This window comes from Pongo pygmaeus, chromosome 7 (assembly GCF_028885625.2).
Source record: "Pongo pygmaeus isolate AG05252 chromosome 7, NHGRI_mPonPyg2-v2.0_pri, whole genome shotgun sequence".
NCBI lineage: Eukaryota > Metazoa > Chordata > Mammalia > Primates > Hominidae > Pongo > Pongo pygmaeus.
The window spans coordinates 106,472,341-106,494,397 of record NC_072380.2 but is presented as its reverse complement, the minus strand read 5'-3'; the positions used below and the strand labels follow the sequence as shown (position 1 = coordinate 106,494,397).

General features: G+C 38.3%; 1 protein-coding gene across 4 annotated transcripts in view; it reads left to right on the top strand.

The window, feature by feature from the left end:
- CDH17 (cadherin 17) overlaps window positions 1-15,768 on the top strand; it is a 112,026-nt gene extending 96,258 nt beyond the window's left edge. For 2 of the 4 annotated variants that reach the window (XM_063668985.1, XM_054498674.2), the window contains 3 exons: window positions 11,934-12,050; window positions 12,188-12,301; window positions 14,594-15,768. In XM_063668985.1, the coding sequence (XP_063525055.1) occupies window positions 11,934-12,050; window positions 12,188-12,301; window positions 14,594-14,694 (332 nt within the window). In that variant the 3' untranslated portion in view covers window positions 14,695-15,768. The remainder of the gene's footprint in view (window positions 1-11,933; window positions 12,051-12,187; window positions 12,302-14,593) is intronic. The other 2 variants (XM_054498673.2, XM_054498675.2) reach the window with 1 other exon arrangement.
- Window positions 15,769-22,057: the final 6,289 nt, after the last annotated feature.

Below are 22,057 nucleotides of genomic sequence, written 5' to 3'. Positions count from 1 at the left end.
TCCAAATTGTTCTTAACATTTTACATTCCCACCAGTTTGTGAGAGGTCCAGTTGCTCAGCATTCTCCCAGCACTTGCTGTGCTCAGCCTCTTTAATTTTAGCCATTCCAGTGGGCGTGGAGTAGTATCTCATAATGGTTTTATTTATATTTCTCTAATGACTAGTGGTGTTGAGCATCTTTTCATATGCAATTTGCCATCCATCTTCACTGGTGAAGTGTCTTGTTAGATATTGTATTCATTTTTTAAAAATTAGGCTGTTTGGATTCTATTGCTGAGTTGCAAGCATTTTTAATATACATAGATGATGTGTTTTTTTAGATATATATCTTTTGTAAATATTTTCTCCCAGGCCATGGCTTGTCTTTTCATTTTGCAAGTCTTTTAAAGAGCAAATTTAAAAATTTTGGTATCTATTTTTTTCATGTTTTATTCATGATTTGTATGTTGTGATGCTTAAATTTTTGCCAAACTTAGGGTCCCTAAAGTTTTCTGTTTTTTTCATTTCCCAAATTTTATAGTTTTAGCTTTTCATTTAGCTCTATGCCTTTTTAAGGTAATTTTTGTATAGGCATACCTCGTCTTATTGCACTTTGCTTTATTGTGCCCAATGGATCTTCCATTTTTTTAATAAAATGAAGGTTTGTGGCAACAAAGTCTCTTGGTGCCATTTTTCCAACAGCATGTGCTCACTTTGTATCTCTGTCACATTTAGGTAATTCTTAAAGTTTTTCATTATTATATCTGTTATGCTGATCAGTGATCTTTGATGTTATTATTGTAATTATTTTGGGACACCAGGAGCCACACTCACATAAGACGACAAACTTAATCTGTCAATGCGACATCGACGTACGTTCTGATGCTTCACAGACTGGCTGTTTCCCTATGTCTCTCCCTGTCCTTGGGCCTCCCTATTGCCTGAGACACAATATTGAAATTAGGCCAATTAATAACCTTACAATGGCATGTAAGTGTTCAGGTGAAAGGAAGAGTCACACATCTCTCACTTTAAATCAAAAGTTAGACGTGATTTAGCTTAGTGAGGAAGTTATGTTGATAGCCAAGACTGGCCAAAAACTAGGCCTTGTGCATGAAATGCTTAGCCAAGTTGTGAAGGCAAAAGAAAAGTTATTGAGGGAAATTAAAAGTGAACCTACAGTGAACACAAATAATAAAAAAGCAAAATAGCCTTATTGCCATTAAGGGAGAAAGTTTGAGTGGTCTGGATAGAATATTAAAACAGCAACAATATTCCTTTAAACCAAAATCTAACCTAGAGCAAGGCCTTAACTCTCCAATTCTGTAAAGGCTGACAGAGGTGAGGAAACTGCAGAATAAGTTTGAAGCTAGCAGAGGTTGATTTATGATGTTTAAGGAAAGAAGCTATTTCCATAACAAAGCGCAAAGTGATGCAGCAAATTGACGCAGAAGCAAGTAATCCAGAAGATCTGAGATCCTTAATGAAAGTGGCTACACTAAACGAGCTTTTCAACGTAGATGAAACTGCCTTCTTTTGGAAGACAATGCCATCTTAGACATCCATAGCTAGAGAAGTAAATGCCTGGCTTCAAAGCCTCAAAGGACAGGCTGGCTCTTTTTACGGCTAATGCAGCTGGCGACTTTAAGTTAAAGCCAACCCTAATTTAGCATTCCTAAAATACTAGGGTCCTTAAGAATTATGCTAAATCTACTTTGTCTGTGCTCTGTCAGTGGAACAACAAAGCCCAGATGACAGCACATCTGTTTACAGCATAGTTTACTGAATATTTTAAGCCCACTGTTGAGACCTACTGTCCCCCAAAAAAGATTCCTCTCAACAGATTACTGCTCATTGACAATGCACCTGGTTACTCAAGAGCTCTGGTGGAGATGTACAAGGAAATGAATGTTGTTTTCATGCCTGCTGACACAGCATCCATTCTGCAGGCCCCAGATCAAGGAGTAATTCTGACTTTCAAATTATTTAAGATATACATTTCAAAACGTTATAGCTGCTATTAGATAGTAATTCCTCTGATGGATCTGGGCAAAGTAAATTGAAAACCTTCTGGAAGAGATTCATCAGTTTAGATGTCATCAAGAACATTTGTGATTCATGGGAGGAGGTTGAAATATACACATTAGTAGGAGTTTGGAAGAAATTGATTCCAACCCTTATGGGTGACTTTGAGGGGTTCAAGACTTCAGTGGAGGAATCACTGAAAATGTGGTGAAAATAACAATAGAGCTAGAATTAGAAGTGGAGCCTTGATGATGTAACTGAATTGCTGCAATCTCGTGATCAAACTGGAATGAATGAGAGTTGTTTCTTACAACTGAACAATGTGTTTTGTTTGTTTGTTTGTTTTTGAACAATGGAATCTGCTTCTGGTGAAGATGCCATGAACATTGTTGAAATAACAAGCAAGGATTTAGAATATTCCATAAACATAGTTGATAAAACAGTGGCAGTGTTTGAGAAGATTGACTCCAATTTTTGAGAGATGTTGTCTTGTGGGTAAAATGCCATCAACCAGCATCACATGCTATACAGAGGACTCTCTCATGAAAGGAAGAGTCAATAAGTGCAACAAACTTCATTGTTGTCTTATTTTCAGAAATTGCCACAGCCACCCCAGCCTTCAGCAACCACCAACACTGAGACAGGAAATGAGTCGCAGCAAAAAGATTATGACTCATTGAAGGGTCAGATAATCATTATCATTTTTTGGCAACAAAGTACTTTTAAATGAAGGCATGGACGTTTAGGGTTTTTTTTTTTTTTTTTTTTAAGGTATAATGCTATTAACAGTCTAGAGTATAGTATAAGCTGTTATTTCAGTAGAAAAACAAAAAATTTGTGTGACTTGCTTCACCGAGCTATTTGCTTTATTGCAGTGGTCTGGAACCAAACCCATATTGCTGAGATATGCTTGCATAGGGGGTGCGGTAAAGACCAAAGTTTATTGTTTTTAATATAGCTATCTAACTGTTCTGACACCATTTGTTTAAAACATCCTTTTTTACATTGAATTATCTTAACAACTTTGGCAAAAATCAAGTGACCACCTATACATAAATCTATTTCTGAATTTTTCTGTTTCATCAATCTGTTTCTATTTTTATACCAATAACACATTGTCTTGATTGCTGTAGCTGTATAAGGCTTGAAATCAGGTAGATTAATTTTTCCGACTTTGTTCTTTTTCAAAATTCCTTCATTCTATGTCTTTTTCATTTCTGTATAAATTTTAGAATGTAGCCTGTTCCTTTCTACCAAAAAAATCCTGTTGAGATTGTGTTGAATCTACTGGGGAATCTGGAGGAGAATTGATATATTAAGTCTTCCAATTCATGAACATGGTATATGTCTCCATTTATTTAGCTCTTTAATTTCTTTCAGCAATGTGTTTTAGTTTTCAGTGTATAGTTCTTACAGAATTTTCCCTAAGCATTTCATATTTTTGATATTTTAAATATTTCAATTTCTAAATATTTCTAGATATAGGAATATAATGATTTCTGTATGCTGATCTGTATTCTACAGGCTTGCTGACCTTATTTAGATTTCATAGATTTTCTACATAGACAATCATGTTGTCTGTGAATAATGACTTCTTCCTTTTCAGTCTGTATGCCTTTTGTTTATTACTGGCTGAAACCTTCAGTGAAATGTCAAATAGAGGTAGTAAGAGTGGAAATACTTGACTTGTTCATGATCTTAGGAAGAAAGCATTTAGCCTTTCACCATTAAGTATGATGTTAGCTGTAGGTTTTTTTTTTGTAGGTGATCTTTATTAGATTTAGGACTTTGACTTTTATTCCTATTTGTGAGGGTTTTTTTTTTTCTAAATTGGAAATGGATATTAAATTTTTCAAGTGCTTTTTCTCCATGTATTGACTATGTGGCTGATTTGATTTTTGGGGCCTATTAATTGATGCGTTATTATCAACTTTTGAATCTAAAAATCACCTTATTCCTGGGATAAAGCCTACTTAGTGATGAAATATTACCATGTTTATGTATCGTTGGATTTGCTAAAACTTAATTTTTGCATCTATATTCATGAGGGATGTTGGTCTCTCTATATATTTTGCCTTGTATAATGAGGAAGCATTCCACCTCTTTATCTTCAATTATCTGGACAAGTTTGCATAAAATTGGTAGTATTTCTTCTTAAGGTTTGAAAGAATTTGCCAGTAAAGCTATCTGGGCCTGGTATATTTTTTTTTTTAAAGAAGTTTTAAATACAAATTCAATTTTATAGATATAGAAAAATTCAATTTATATATTTCTTTTTGGTTGAGCTTGTACCTTTCAAATAACTCATCTATTTCATTAATGTAGTGGTATAGTTCATATTTTATTAATATCCATAGAATATGTAGTGATATCACCTCATTCTGATATTGGCAAATTATCTTTTTTTCCTGATAATCTGGCTAGAAGTTTTATTGATATTTTCAAAGAACCAGCTTTTGGTTTCATTGATTTTTTTTCTGTTTTTGTTTTATATTTCACTGGCCAGATCTTTATTATTTCCTTTATTCTTCCTACATTGTTTTTGTTCGTGTTCTGTTTTCATTAAGGTGGAAGCTGATGCCATTAATTTGAGATCTTTTTGTTAAACAGGCATTTAGTGCTATAAATTTATCTTAGGTGTCACATTAGCTGCATTTTTTTTTTTTTTTTTTTAATAGACAGGGCCTCAGTCACCCAGGCTGCAGTGCAGTGGTGTTATCATGGCTCGCTACAGCCTTGAATTCCTGGGCTCAGACGATCCTCCTGCTTCAGCCTCCCAAGTAGCTGGGACTACAAGTATGAGCCACCACACTTGGCTAATTTTTTATTTTTAAATTTTTCGTAGAGATGGGGGTCACACTATGTTGCTCTGGCTTGTCTTAAACTCCTGGGTTCAAGTGAGACTTCCCACCTCAGCCTCCCAAAATGCTGGGATTACAGGTGTGAACCACCATGCCAGGCCCACAAAATTTGATACATTGTGTTTTCCCTTTAGATTTCTTTTGTGATTATGTGTTATTTAGAAGTGTGTTATTTAGTTTCCAAATATTCTGGGAATATTTCCTATACCTTATACCTTTCTAACTTCTAATTTAATTACATCATAACCAGAAAACATGACTAGAACATTTTTAAATTTATTTAGACATTTTTTCTTTCAGTACTTCAAAGGCATTTCACCACCTTTTTTTTTTTTTTTTTTTTTTTGAGACAGTCTTACTCTGTCGCCCAGGCTGGAGTGCAGTGGCACAATCTCAGCCTACCAGGTTCAAGTGATTCTCTTGCCTCAGTCTCCCTAGTAGCTGGGATTACAGGTGCACACCATGATGGCCCAGCTACTTTTTGTATTTTTAGTAGAGACAGGGTTTTTCCATGTTGGCCAGACTGGTCTCAAACTCCTGGCTTCAAGTAATCCGCCTGCCTTGGCCTCCCAAAGTGCTGGGATTATAGGCGTGAGCCACCGGGGGTGCCCTGCCCACTATGGGTCTTCCTTGTTCCATTGAATGTTTGTATTCTTTTTTCTCTGGGTGCTTTTAAGATATTCTCTTATTACTTTTAAGTAATTTGATGTTCATATTGCCTTGGTGGTGTTTTATTCATTTTTCTTGTCCCTGAAGTTTGATGATCATCTTGGATCTGAGGATTTGGAGTTTTCATCTAACATGGAAAAAATATTAGCCATTGTCTTATCAAAAATGTTTTTCTCTCCACTATCTTTCTTGGCTTTCAGGAATTCGATTACACATGTATTAGGCCACTTGAAGTTGTCTCAAAGCTTACTTTTTTTTCTATTTCTTTTTGGATAGCTTTATTTCTATATCTTCAAGTTTACTGTTTTTTTCTGCTATATTCAATGGCTATATTATAGCCATTAATCCAACCTAGTCTATTTTTATATCGAACTTTGTAGTTTTCCTCTATAAATTAGCTTGGGTTTTTAAAATGTTCTGTATCTATCTACGCTTCTCAGTCTTGTAGCTTCTTGAACATATAGAATATAATTATAACTGTTTTCATGTCTTTTCCCACTATTTATGTAATATGTATAATTTCTGGGTAGGCTTCAATTGATCTTTTCTCTCATAGGTCGTATTTTTCTCTTTTATTGAATGTCTGGAAATTTTTTATTAAATGCCAGCATTTAGATGCTGAATATTTTGTATTCCCATAAATATTCTTGAACTTTATTGTGAAATACAGTTAGATTATTTGGAAAAAGTTTGATGCTTTCATGTGTTGCTTTTAAGTTTTCTTAGATACGGCCAGGGCAGCATTTATTCTAGGGCTAATGTTTTCAAACTTGTGAGGTGAAGCCTTCTATGTATTCTACCCGGTAGCACATGAACTATGAGATTTTTAGCTCTAGGAACCAGGAATGATTCCTGGCTCTTTGTGAGCTCTGTGTTCTCTAATCTTTTTAGGTGGTTCTTTCCCCAGCCTTGAGTAGTTCCTTCATATACATACACTGATCAGTACTCAGCTAAAGCCTTAAGAGACCCCTCTATAAATCTCTTTAGTGCATATTCTCTTTGCAGCTCTCTCTGGGACTCTGCTCTGTAAATTCTAGTTTCCTTGACTTCCTCTTACTCCTGTGCTCCATCACCTCAACTCAGGGACATCACTGGGCTCTGTCTGAGCTCCTGCTCCCTGCAACTGATACCTGGATATTTGCTTTGGGTGGTAAGGTGAGGCAATTATAAAATTTATCTCATTTGCTGTCCTTCTTTCAGAAATCACTGTCCATTGTCTAATATATAAATCTTTAAACCCATGGTTTCACATATTTTTTGTTCTTTTACTTGTTTTTGGTGGAACGGTAAATCTGGTCCCTGTTACTATATCTTGTCTAGGTGGGCCATGATAATTTTTAAATATGCATATTTAAATCTTCCCAAATTTGGGAAAATTTCTTGGCAGATATTTGGCAGATATGAATGGGGAGGGCATAAGTGTGAATTGTAGCAAAATCAAATTTTTTTTTTAGAAATTTGAAGTTTAGTGTTTTTGTACTCTCAATTTTCTATTTTAAAAAAGGTGGTAAATACCGTGAAAACCAGGTATAATAGCATGCATACCCTTATTTCTGGACTCAGAGGGATTTTGAGGCCTGTAAATGTTATGACTTACCCAATTACATAGCTAACAAGCAGCAGATTTGAAACCCAGAATCAGGTCTACAGATACTCAGTCCCAGGTACTCTCCAATCTTCTGACACATACAGTCAATCCCCATTATCTGCAGATTCTGTTTATAAAATAATCTATGTGATAAAATTTGTAACCCAAAAGTCAGTACTCACAGGAGCTTTCGCTTTTGCTTTCATGGACACTGGCAGAGTGGTGAAAAATTTGAGTTACTGGACACACATATTCCCAGCTCTCATACTGTTAAGTTAGTTAGGTTTTTTTTTTTCTTTTTGCAGTTTATGTAGTGCCCTGTTTTTCACGTCTCTGTGCTTTCTATTGGTGATTTCATTGTTTAAAATGTCTCTGAACTGGGTGGGGTGTCACCTCACCCAGGAAGCACAAGGGTGAGGGGATTTCCCTTTCTTAGTCAAGGGAAGCCATGACAGACTGTACCTGGAAAAACGGGACACTGTCGCCCAAATACTGCACTTTTTCCAAGGTCTTAGCAACTGGCAGAGAAGGAGATTCTCTCCCGTACCTGGCTCGGCAGGTGCCATGCCCACAGAGCCTTGTTCACTGCTAGCGCAGCAGTCTGAGATCAAATTAACAAGGTGGCAGCCTGGCTAGGAGAGGGGCGTCCACCACTGCTGAGGCTTCAGTAGGTAAAGTGGCTGGGAAGCTCAAATGGGGTGGAGGCCACCGCAACTCAACAAGGCCTACTGCCTCTATAGACTCCATTTCTATGGACAGGGCATAGCTGAACAAAAGGTAGCAGATAACTTCTGCAGACTTAAACATCCCTGTCTGACAGCTCTGAAGACAGCAGTGGTTCTCCCAGCATGGCATTTCAGCTCTGAGAACAGACAGACTGCCTCCTCAAGTGGGTCCCAAACCCCCATGTAGCCTAACTGGGAGACACCTCCCAGTAGGGGTCAACTGATACTTCATATAGGTGGGTACCACTCTGGGACAAAGCTCCCAGAGGAAGGATCAGGCAGCAATATTTGCTCTTCTGCAATATTTGCTGTTCTGCAGCCTCCACTGGTGATACCCAGGCAAACAGGGTCTGCAGTGGACTTCCAGCAAACTCCAACAGACCTGCAGCTGAGGGACCTGTTAGAAGGAAAACTAACTGAAGGAGATAGAGACACAAAAAAAACCCTTCAAAAAAACAATGAATCCAGGAGCTGGTTCTTTGAAAAGATCAACAAAATTGATAGACCACTAGCAAGACTAATAAAGAAGAAAAGAGAGCAGAATCAAATAGACACAATAAAAAATGATAAAGGGAATATCACCACTGATCCCACAGAAATACAAACTACCATCGGAGAATACTATAAACACCTCTACACAGATAAACTAGAAAATCTAGAAGAAATGGATAAATTCCTGGACACGTACACCCTCCCAAGACTGAACCAGGAAGAAGTTGAATCTCTGAATAGACCAAGAACAGGCTCTGAAATTGAGGCAATAATTAATAGCCTACCAACCAAAAAAAGTCCAGGATCAGATGGATTCACAGCTGAATTCTACCAGAGGTACAAGAAGAGCTGGTATCATTCCTTCTGAAACTATTTCAATCAATAGAAAAAGGGGGAATCCTCCCTGATTTTATGAGGCCAGCATCATCCTGATACCAAAGTCTGGCAGAGACACAACAAAAACAGAGAATTTTAGACCAATATCCTTGATGAACATTGATGTGAAAATCCTCAATAAAATACTGGCAAACTGAATCCAGCAGCACATCAAAAAGCTTATCCAACACAATCAAGTTGGCTTCATCCCTGGGATGCAAGGCTGGTTCAACATACGCAAATCAATAAATGTAATCCATCACATAAACAAAACCAATGACAAAAATCACATGATTATCTCAATAGATGCAGAAAAGGCCTTTGACAAAATTCAGCCCTTCATGCTAAAAACTCTCAATAAACTAGGTGTTGATGGAACATATCTCAAAATAATAAGAGCTATTTATGATAAACCCACAGCCAATATCATACTGAATGGGCAAAAACTGGAAGTATTCTCTTTGAAAACCAGCAGAAGACAAGGATGCCCTCTCTCACCACTCCTATTCAACATAGTATTGGAAGTTCTGGCCAGGGCAATCAGGCAAGAGAAAGAAATAAAGGGTATTCGAATATGAAGAGAGGAAGTCAAATTGTCCCTGTTTGTACATGACATGATTGTATATTTAGAAAACCCCATTGTCTCAGCCCCAAATCTCCTTAAGCTGATAAGCAACTTCAGCAAAGTCTCAGGATACAAAATCAATGTGCAAAAATTACAAGCATTCCTATACACCAAAACAGAAAGAGAGCCAAAACATGAGTGAAGTCCCATTCACAATTGCTACAAAGAGAATAAAACACCTAGGAATCCAACTTACAAGGGATGTGAAGGACCTCTTCAAGGAGAAGTACAAACCACTGCTCAACAAAATAAAGGAGGACACAAATAAATGGAAGAACATTCCATGCTCATGGACAGGAAGAATCAATATCATGAAAATGGCCATACTGCCCAAGGTAATTCATAGATTCAATGCCATCCCCTTCAAGTTACCAATGACTTTCTTCACAGAATTAGAAAAACTGTAAAGTTCATATGGAACCAAAAAAGAGCCTGCATTGCCAAGACAATCCTAAGCAAAAAGAACAATGCTGGAGGTGTCACACTACCTGACTTCAAACTATAATACAAGTCTACAGTAACCAAAACAGCATGGTACTGGTACCAAAACAGATATATAGACCAATGGAACAGAACAGAGGCCTCAGAAATAACACCACACATCTACAATCATCTGATCTTTGACAAACCTGACAAAAACAAGCAATGGGAAAGGATTCTCTACTCAATAAATGATGCTGGGAAAACTGGCTAGGCATATGTAGAAAGCTGAAACTGGATCCCTTCCTTACACCTTATACAAAAATTAATTCAAGATGGATTAAAGACTTAAATGTTAGACCTAAAACCATAAAATCCCTAGAGGAAAACCTAGGCAATACCATTCAGAACATAGGCATGGACAAGGACTTCATGATTAAAACACCAAAAGCAATGGCAACAAAAGCCAAACTTGACAAATGGGATCTAATTAAACTAAAGAGCTTCTGCACAGCAAAGGACAGGCAACACACAGAATGGAAGAACATTTCTGAAATCTACCCATCTGACAAAGGGCTAATATCCAGAATCTACAAAGAACTCAAACAAATTTACAAGAAAAAAACAACCCCATCAAAAAGTGGGCAAAAGATATGAACAGACACTTCTCAAAAGACATTTATGCAGCCAACAGACACATCAACATGATCATCACTGGTCATCAGAGAAATGCAAGATGGTCATCAGAGAAATGCAAATCAAAACCACAATGAGATACTATCTCACACCAGTTAGAATGGTGATCATTAAAAAGTCAGGAAACAACAGTTGCAGGAGAGGATGTGGAGAAATAGGAACAATTTTACACTGTTGGTGGGAGTGTAAATTAGTTCAACCATTGTGGAAGACAGTGTGGTGATTCCTCAAGGATACAGAACCTGAAAGACCATTTGACCCAGCAATTCCATTACTGGGTATATACCCGAAGGATTATAAACCATGTTACTATAAAGACACATGCACACGTCTGTTTATTGTGGCACTATTCACAATAGCAAAGACTTGGAACCAACCAAAATGTCCATCAATGATAGACTGGATTAAGAAAATGTGGCACATATACACCATGGAATATTATGCAGCCATAAAAAAGGATGAGTCCATGTCCTTTGCAGGGACATGGATGAAGCAGGAAACCATCATTCTCAGCAAACTATCACAAGGACAGAAAACCAAACACTGCATGTTCTCACTCATAGGTGGGAATTGAACAATGAGAACACTTGGTCGCAGGGTGGGGAACATCACACACCAGAGCCTGTCAGAGGGTGGGGGGCTGGGGGAGGATAGCATTAGGAGAAATACCTAATGTAAATGAGTTGATGAGTACAGCAAAACAACATGACACATGTATACCTGTGTATCAAACCTGCACATTAAGTTCTAGGGTACATGTGCACAAAGTATTAAAAAAAAACCACACAGGGTCAAACCTAAAAGATGACCCATGATAAAAAAAAAAATGGCTTTGAACTATAGTGCTGAGGTGCTATCTAGAGTTCATAAGCACAAGAAGGCTGTGATGTGTGCCTTACAGAGAAAAATTGTGGTTTGGGACACAAATTAAAAGTAATGTCCAAAACTGCAATAATTTTCCACCAACCTAAATATGTGTGTTTGATAAGCTTTGTTAAGGAAGTTCTAGTGCTGTTAGATGTGAGTTAAATGTTAGAATGAACAATACATGTTAAATAAGATATCTTTAAACAGCAACACACAAAAAGCAAGGTTATGTATTGATCAGTTAGGGAAAATATGACTAGAAGCTCACAGAAACCTAACCCTGTCTTTCCTCTAGGAGCAATGGTTCAGCATTCATTAATTCAGTGTTTGGGGCAACTTTATAGAGCATAAGTGCTACAAATGATAATTGACTGTATTTAGTATAAATTTCTATAGAGAAATAATGAATTAAGAACTTAAAGGATGCTTTAGCCCTTTCTTACCTTATGGGAAGATACATTTGGAATGATGTGGATGATACTTTGGGCAGTTTAACTCATATCCAGCCATGTTCCAGTTAACCTTAGTATGTGATACAAAATGAGCTTTATTCCTGCTAATCCAGGGTCTGAAGTTGTATTTTCATTTTTTTTTTTTTCCTGTCCTGGCAGGTACTCATGCCCGACTGTCTACCAGGCACACAGACTTTGAGGAGAGGGAGTATGTCGTCTTGATCCACATCAATGATGGGGGTCGGCCACCCTTGGAAGGCATTGTTTCTTTACCAGGTAGATATTCTGCTATAGGCAACTCAGGCTAGTATCTGTCACCATGGGCTGTTTGAGGAGATTCTTGTCCTTGATATGGGATTCTGCAACTATTCACTTGAGAATTTATCCTACCAAATACTTTCCTGCTTTTTCAGTTACGTTCTGCAGTTGTGTGGAAGGAAGTTGTTTCCGGCCAGCAGGTCACCAGACTGGGATACCCACTGTGGGCATGGCAGTTGGTATACTGCTGACCACCCTTCTTGTGATTGGTGAGTGTAATTTCTTAATTCAAAGAGTCTTATCCTGGGCCTCAGAAATGTGAGCTCATCTCAGGGCCTGTCTTCCTGGACTGGTCTGGTGGCTGCTTAAATGGCAACCCAGGCAATAGCCCAGAAGGTAGATCACCAGCAAATTACATCAGACTTTCTTGGTTGGAGTTACAGCTGTAGTACCACCCTCTGTCTCTATTGCCTTATTAGTTTAGAAATATAAGGGGCTTTGTGGTCATCAATTGTTATATATTATGCCTAGTTACAAAGCTTTTGTGATAAAGAGGGAAGAAATGCAGTAGCTGTGCCGTGTGTCAGGCACTGTGCTTGATGTGGGGGAAACAGCGATAAACACAGATCCTAGACCAGAGTTTATGGTCTCACTTGCCATTGTTGTTACAGGCAGAAGTTAGCCTTCCAGTGGCGATGCTGAGATACCTGAAATGTATAGCGCAGAACTTCCCTATGCATAGAACCCTGATTCTTTATTACCCAGAATAAGCCATTGCATCATGACCACAGCCTCTGCCATAGCCCCTGGCTTGGCTAGAGAGTACAGTCCCCTGATCTAGCTATCTGTCTTTTTCTTTTTTTGCAAACAACTCAGTGCCTATTCCAAGTGCTTCCTTACCCAAAATGCTTGAGAGCAGAAGTGTTTCAGATTTTGGATTTTTTCCAGATTTTTGAACATTTGCAAATACACGATAAGATATCTTGGGGATGAGACCCAAGTCTCAACACAAAATTCACATGATTCATAAACATTTTATACACATAGTCTGAAGGTATTTCATACAATATTTTAAATAATATTGTGTATGAAACAAACTTTTGCCTGCAACCTGTCACATGAGGTCAGGTGTAGAATTTTCTGCTTGTGGCATCAAGTTGGTACCCCAAAAGTTTCAGATTTGAGATTTTCAGATTAGGGATACTCAACCTATATAGTAATTGCCTTCTTTCGACTGTTGTCCCCACCACAAGTTAAACATTAGAAATAGATACTTCATTATTTCATGTGTACCTGAGTGAAGGGGTTTATGGTTTCATATCCTTTTTCTTTAAAAGAAGGACTAGGATTATTCTAAGTATTACTGATTGTTCCCTCAGCATCTGATCTTTTCTCCCATGATCGTGTGTCACACTGGACTCTGATTCATGCATCTAAAGGGGGGTCTCACTTCTTTATACCCTTCAGTCCAGACTCCCTATGGAATGGGAGGGCCTTCATGTCATGGCCACTGCCCATCCTAAAGTGTGCATGGTGATCATCATTCCTCCCTGAGAACCACTATCTACTGCACACTTTTCATGGTAATTGAGCTGTCTTTTTGAGGTCCCACTCACTTACATAGGTCCCTTCTGCCTCTGTGCCTTTTCTTATTCTATTTGCCCTCCCACCTTGAAAGGATTTTTGAATTTACAAATCAGATAGCAATTTTCTTAACATATCAATTTAATTCCATAATCTTACCACAAGTTAAAGACTGCTTGAGTTTGGGAACATCCAGAAATATAAGTAATAGGATTTTATAGTTTCATGACCTTATTTTCAAGATAGGGTTGGAATTATAAGTTTCTGAGCATCCAGTCTTTTCTGCCATGATTCCTCCTATAAACTTACTAGCAGGTTAATTTCCTTAAAACAACTCCCTTCTTCATAGTGGACTCTGACAGTACACAATCAGTGCTGAGCTGCACAGTGTAATTTTGATGTATCAGGTGGGAGAAACCAAGAAGGTTAAGTAGTCTACCCAGGGTCCCACAACAACGTAGGCAGGATCCAAGAGGAAGGCACCCAAGGAAATGCGATAGTTGGTATGGACACGATGAAAATCAGCTTCAGGGAGGTGAGCAGGTCAGAGAACAGCTTTCTGGTTGTGCTAATTGGATTGTTTTCTCTAGGAAAGGGGAAGAATATAATCAATATTAAGTATATATAAAGTTCAGGAACTTTGTCAGGTGCTTATACACTCCATAGTGTGGGACATATACACTCCATAGTGTGGGACATTAGGTCCTATATTCTTACGGCGAGATCCAGTGAGAGCCACCAAGTCAGCTATGATTTGGGACTTGATACATACATACAACAGGATAAATGATAAGCTCATTTCTCCAAGAAGGCCAATGACTAGAGTCCCTTATTCACTAGGACAGTGAAACTTTGTTGAACCACGTACAAAAATGAAGTTGAGTCATTTTTTTCCTACCACAATACTACTTTATAACTGAATGTGACAGCACATTTTAAAAGATCCCATTTATTTGACCCTGGGTTTTTTCTTTTAGGTATAATTTTAGCAGTTGTGTTTATCCGCATAAAGAAGGATAAAGGCAAAGATAATGTTGAAAGTGCTCAAGCATCTGAAGTCAAACCTCTGAGAAGCTGAATTTGAAAAGGAATGTTTGAATTTATACAGCAAGTGCTATTCCAGCAACAACCATCTCATCCTATTACTTTTCATCTAACATGTGCATTATAATTTTTTAAACAGATATTCCCTCTTGTCCTTTAATATTTGCTAAATATTTCTTTTTTGAGATGGAGTCTTGCTTTGTCGCCCAGGCTGGAGTACAGTGGTGCAATCCCAGCTCACTGCAACCTCCGCCTCCTGGGTTCAGGTGATTCTCCTGCCTCAGCTTCCTAAGTAGCTGGGCTTACAGGCACCCACCACCATGCCTAGCTAATTTTTGTATTTTTAGTAGAGATGGGGTTTCACCATTTGGCCAGGCTGGTCTTGAACTTCTGACCTCGAGTGAGCTGCCTGCCTTGGTCTCCCAATACAGGCATGAACCACTGCACCCGCCTACTTAGATATTTCATGTGCTATAGACATTAGAGGTATTTTTCATTTTCCCATGACATTTTTCCTCTCTGCAAATGGCTTAGCTATTTGTGTTTTTCCCTTTTGGGGCAAGACAGACTCATTAAATATTCTGTGCGTTTTTTCTTTATCAAGGAGATATATCAGTTGTCTCTCATAGAACTGCCTGGATTCCATTTAGTTTTTTTTATTCCATCCTGTGTCCCCTTCATCCTTGACTCCTTTGGTATTTCACTGAATTTCAAACATTTGTCAGAGAAGAAAAAAGTGAGGACTCAGGATAAATAAATAAATAAAAGAACAGCCTTTTCCCTTAGTATTAACAGAAATGCTTCTGTGTCATTAACCATCTTTAACCAATGTGACATGTTGCTCTTTGGCTGAAATTCTTCAACTTGGAAATGACACAGACCCACAGAAGGTGTTCAAACACAACCTACTCTGCAAACCTTGGTGCAGGAACCAGTCAGCTGGCCAGATTTCCTCACTACCTGCCATGCATACATGCTGCGCATGTTTTATTTGTATGTTAGTAAAGTTTTGGTTATTAGATATTTAACATGTGGAAGAAAACAAGACATGAAAAGAGTGGTGACAAATCAAGAATAAACACTGGTTGTGGTTAGTTTTGTTTGTTGATCCGCTCTGCCTCTGTTTTCTTTTTATTTGTGGAGGGGAAGGACAGAATAACAATAGTTATTTTTCATGTATAAAAACTGCCTCCCCAGCAGCCCCAGTCAGGGGCTTATAGATAAAACTCCCGTCTCCCTGGACAGAGCACTTGGGGGAAGGGGCGGCTGTGGGCGCAGCTTCAGCAGACTTAAATGTTCCTGCTTGCTGGCTCCGAAGAGAGCAGCTAATCCTGACAAGGAGGATTCTCCCAGCACAGCACTCGAGCTCTGCTAAGGGACAGATTGCCTACTCAAGTAGGTCCCTGACCCCAGCGCCTCCAGCCTGGGAGATGCCTCATACAGGAGAGCTCCGGCTGGCATCAGGCCAGTGCCCTGCTGGGACAAAGCTTCCAGAGAAAGGAGCTGCAGCAATCTCTGCTGTTCTGCAGCCTCTGCTGGTGGTACCCAGGCAAACAGGGTCTGGAGTGGACCTCCAGCAAAGTCCAGCAGACCTGCAAAAGATAGGCCTGACTGTTAGAAGAAAAACTAAAAAATAGAAAGCAATAACATCAACAAAAAGGACCCCCACATAAAAACACCATCCAAAGGTCATCAGCCTCAAAGACCAAAGGTAGATAAATCTATGAAGATGAGGAAAAGCCAGCACAAAAATGCTGAAAATTCCAAAAACCAGAATGCCTCTTCTCCTCCAAATGATCACAACTCCTCTTCAGCAAGGGAACAAAACTGGATGGAGAATGAGTTTCACAAATTGACAGAAGTCAGCTTCAGAAGGTGGGTAATAACTCCTGTGACCTAAAGGAACATGTTCTAACCCAATGCAGAGAAGCTAAGAACCTTAATAAAAGGTTACGGAAACTGCTAACTAGAATAACCAGTTTAGAGAAGAACATAAATGACCTGATGCAGCTGAAAAACACAGCACAAAAACTTTGTGAAGCATACACAAGTATCAATAGCCGAATCAATCAAGTGGAAGAAAGGGTATCAGAGATTGAAGATCAACTTACTGAAAATAAGGTGAGAAGACAAGATTACAGAAAAATGAATGAAAAGGAACAAAGCCTCCAAGACATATGGGACAATGTGAAAAGACTAAACCTATGATTGATTGGTGTACCTGAAAGTGACAGGGAGAATTGAACCAAGTTAGAAAACACACTTCAGGATATTATCACGAGAACTTCCCCAACCTAGCAAGACCTATCTGAAAGACAACATTCAAATTCAGGAAATACAGGTAACACTACTAAGATACTACTCAAGAAGAGCAATCTCAAGACACATAATCGTCAGATTCTCCAAGGTTGAAACAAAGGAAAAAATGTTAAGGGCAGCCAGGGAGAAAGGTCAGGTTACCTACAAAGGGAAGCCCATCAGACTAACAGTGGATCTCTCTGCAGAAACCCTACAAGCTAGAAGAAAGTGGGACCAATAGTCAACATTCTTAAAGAATTTTCAATCCAGAATTTCATATCCAGCCAAACCAAGCTTCATAAGCGAAGGAAAAATAAAATCCTTTACAGACAAGCAAATGCTTAGGGATTTTGTTACCACCAGGCTTGCCTTACAAGAGCTCCTGAAAGAAGCACTAAATATGGGAAGGAAAAACTGACACCAGCCACTGCAAAAACACACCAAAAATATAAAGACCAATGACACTATGAAGAAACTGCATCAACTAATGTGCAAAATAACCAGCTAGCATCATGGTGACAGGATCAAATTCACACATAACAACATTAAGCTTAAATGTAAATGGGCTAAATGCTCCATTAAAAGACACAGGCTGGCAAATTGGATAGAGTCAAGACTTATCAGTTTACTGTATTCAGGAGACCCATCTCACATGCAAAGACACGAATAGGCTCAAAAAAAAAAAAAAAAAAAAAAAAAAGGGATAGAGGAATATTTACCAAGCAAATGGAAAGAAAAAAAAAAGCAGGGGTTGCAATCCTAGTCTCTGCTAAAACAGACTTTAACAAAGATCAAAAAAGACAAAGAAGGGCATTAATGGTAAAGGGATTAATGCAATGAGAAGAGCTAACTATCCTAAATATATATACACCCAATACAGGAGCACCAGATTCATAAAACAAGTTCTTAGAGACCTACAAAGAGACAGTGGGAGACTTTAACACCTCACTGTCAATATTAGATCAATGAGACAGAAAATTAACAAGGATATTCAAGACTTGAACTCAGCTCTGGACTAGGAGGACCTAATAGACATCTACGGAACTCTCCACCTCAAATCAACTTTAACTTAACCCCACATCAATATTAGACAGATCAACGAGACAGAAAATTAACAAGGATATTCAAGACTTGAACTCAGTTCTGGAACAAGCAGACATAAGAGACAACTACAGAACTCTCCACAACTACAGAACTCTCCACCCCAAATCAACAGAATACACATTCTTCTCAGCACCACATAGCACTTATTCTAAAATTGACCACAAAATTGGAAGTAAAACACTCCTCAGCAAAGGCAAAAGAATGGAAATCACAACAAACTGTCTCTGAGACCACGATGCAATCAAATTAGAACTCAGGATTAAGAAACTCACTCAAAACGTCACAACTACATGGAAACTGAACAATCTGCTCCTGAATGACTGACTACTGGGTAAACAACGAAATGAAGGCAGAAATAAAGATGTTCTTTGAAACCAATGAGAACAAAGACAAAACGTACCAGAATCTCTGGGACACATTTAAAGCAGTGTGTAGAGGGAAATTTATAGCACTAAATGCCTGCATGAGAAAGCAGGAAAGATCTAAAACTGACACCCTAACATCACGATTAAAAGAACTAGAGAAGCAAGAGCAAACAAATTCAAAAGCTAGGAGAAGACAAGAAATAACTAAGATCAGAGCAGAACTGAAGGAGACAGAGACATGAAAAACCCTTCAAAAAAAAAAAAAAAATCAATGAATCCAGGAGCTGGTTTTTTGAAAGGATTAACAAAATAGACTGCTAGCAGACTAATAAAGAAGAAAAGAAGAATCAAATAGACACAATAAAAAATGATAAAGGGGATATCACCACTGATCCCACAGATATACAAACTACCATCAGAGAATACTATAAACACCTCTACACAAATAAACTAGAAAATCTAGAAGAAATGGATAAATTCCTGGACACATAACACCTCCCATGACTAAACCAGGAAGAAGTTGAATCCCTGAATAGACCAATAACAAGTTCTGAAATTGAGGCGGTAGTTAATAGCCTACCAACCAAAAAAAGCCCAGGATCAGACTGATTCACAGCCGAATTCTACCAGAGGTACAAAGAGGAGCTGGTACCATTCCTTCTGAAACTATTCCAAACAACAGAAAAGGACGGAATCCTCCCTAACTCATTTTATGAGGCAAGCATCATGCTGCTACCAAAACCTGGCAGAGACACAACAAAAGAAAATTTCAGGCCAATATCCCTGATGAACTTTGATGTGAAAATCCTCAATAAAATACTGGCAAACCAAATCCAGCAGCACATCAAAGAGCTTATCCATCACAATCAAGTCGGCTTCATCCGTGGAATGCAAGTCTGATTCAACATACATAAATCAATAAACATAATCCATCACATAAGCAAAACCAATGACAAAAACCACATGATTATCTCAATAGACGCAGAAAAGGCCTTCGATAAAATTCAACATCCCTTCATGCTAAAAACTCTCAATAAACTAGGGATTGGTGAAACATCTCAAAATAATAAGAACTATTTATTGATAAACCCATAGCCAATATTATACTGAATAGGCAAAAACTGAAAGCATTCCCTTTGAAAACTGGCACAAGACAAGGCTGCCCTCTCTCACCACTCCAATTCAACATAGTATTGGAAGTTCTCTGGCCAGGGCAATCAGGCGAGAGAAAGAAATAAAGGGCATTCAAATAGGAAGACAGGAAGTCAAATTGTCTCTGTTTACATATGATATGATCGTGTATTTAGAAAACCCATCGTCTCAGCCCAAAAACTCCTTAAGCTGATAAGCAACTTCAGCAAAGTCTCAGGATACAACATCAGTGGGCAAAAATCACAAGCATTCCTATACACCAATTATAGACAAGCAGAGAGCCAAAACATGAGTGAAGTCGCATTCACAATTGCTACAAAGAATAAAATACCTAGGCATACAACTTACAAGGGACATGAAGGACCGCTTCAAGGAGAACTACAAACCACTGCTCAAGGAAATAAGAGGACACAAACAAATGGAAAAATATTCCATGCTCACGGATAGGAAGAATCAATATCGTGAAAATGGCCATACTGCCCAAGGTAATTTACAGATTCAATGCTATTCCCATCAAGCTACCATTGACTTTCTTCACAGAATTAGAAAAAACTATTTTAAATTTCATATGGAACCAAAAAAGAGCCCGTATAGCCAAGACAATCCTAACCAAAAAGAACAAAGCTGGAGGCCTCATGCTATCTGACTTCAAACTGTACTACAAGGCTACAGTAGCCAAAACAGCATGGTACTGATACCAAAACAGATATATAGACCAATGGAACAGAACAGAGCCCTCAGAAATAACACCACACATCTATAACCATCTGATCTTTGACAAACCTGACAAAAACAAGCCATGGGGAAAGGATTCCCTATTTAATAAATGGTGCTGGGAAAACTAGCCATATGCAGAAAACAGAAACTGGACCGCTTCCTTACACCTTATACAAAAATTAACTCAAGGTGGATTAGAGACTTAAATGTATAACCTAAAACCATAAAATCTCTAGAAGAAAACTTACGCAATACCATTTAGGACATAGGCATGGGCAAAGACCTCATGACTAAAACACCAAAAGCAATTGCAACAAAAGCCAAAATTGACAAATGGGATCTAATTAAACTAAAGAGCTTCTGCACAGAAAAAACAAAAACAAAAAAACCCAACAAAAACAACAACGAAAACTGTCAGAGTAAGCAGGCAATCTACAGAATGGGAGAAAATTTTTGCAAGCTACCCATCTGACAAAGGTCTAATATCCAGAATCTACAAGGAACTTACATTTACAAGAAAAAACCAACTCCATCAAAAAGTGGGCAAAGGATATGAACAGACACTTCTCAAAAGAAGACATTTATGCAGCCAACAAACATATGAAAAAAAGCTCAACATTACTGGTCATTAGAGAAATGCAAATCAAAACCACAACGAGATACCATCTAACAGCAGTTAGAATGGCAATCATTAAAAAGTCAGGAAACAACAGATGCTGGAGAGGATGTGGAGAAATAGGAACACTTTTATACTGTTGGTGGGAATGTAAATTAGTTCAACCATTATGGAAGACTGTGTGGCGATTCCTCAAGGATCTAGAACCAGAAATACCATTTGACCCAGCCATCCCATTACTGGGTATATACCCAAAGGATTATAAATCATTCTACTACAAAGACACGTACACACGTATATTTATTGCAGCACTATTTACAATAGCAAATACTTGGAAGCAACCCAAATGCCCATCAATGATAGACTGGATAAAGAAAATGTGGCACATACACACCATGGAATACTATGCAGCCATAAAAAAGAATGAGTTCACGTCCTTTGCAGGGACATAGATGAAGCTGGAAGACATCATTCTCAGCAAACTAGCACAGGAACAGGAAACCAAACACTGCATGTTCTCATAAGTGGGAGCTGAACAATGAGAACACATGGACAAGCAGGGGGAACATCACACACTGGGGACTGTTGGGGTGGGAGGCAAGGGGAGGGAAAGCATTAGGACCAATACCTAATGCATGTGGGGTTTAAAACCTAGATAACGGGTTGATGGGTGCAGCCAACCACGATGGCACATGTATGCCTATGTAACAAACCTGTACTTTCTGCATGTGTATCCCAGATCTTAAAGTAAAATAAAAAAATTAATTTAAAAATTGCCTCCCATGGAGAATTAGCCCAAGAGAAGGAGTCTATGAAAAAATAAATTCACCCCTCACATGATCATGGATTGAACTGTTTCAGGTAGGTATATCAGGAATTTTTAAATTTTAAATAAGAAGCTTGGTGATTTGAAAGCATTTCTAGGCATGGAACTGTTGTCTGGCTCCTGATTTGAGCCTTGGGAGCATTCAACATCACATGACCTCTCAAATTTTAACCAGGAAGAACTCAACTGTGGAAGGTTGCTCATAGAATGTCTGTTGAAGCAGGCCATGGGGTTGGGTTTTTCATACATAATCTTTGTGATCATCTATTGTATTTTTTAAAAGCAAAAAGACAAAATACCCAAACTGTTTTTAAGACCT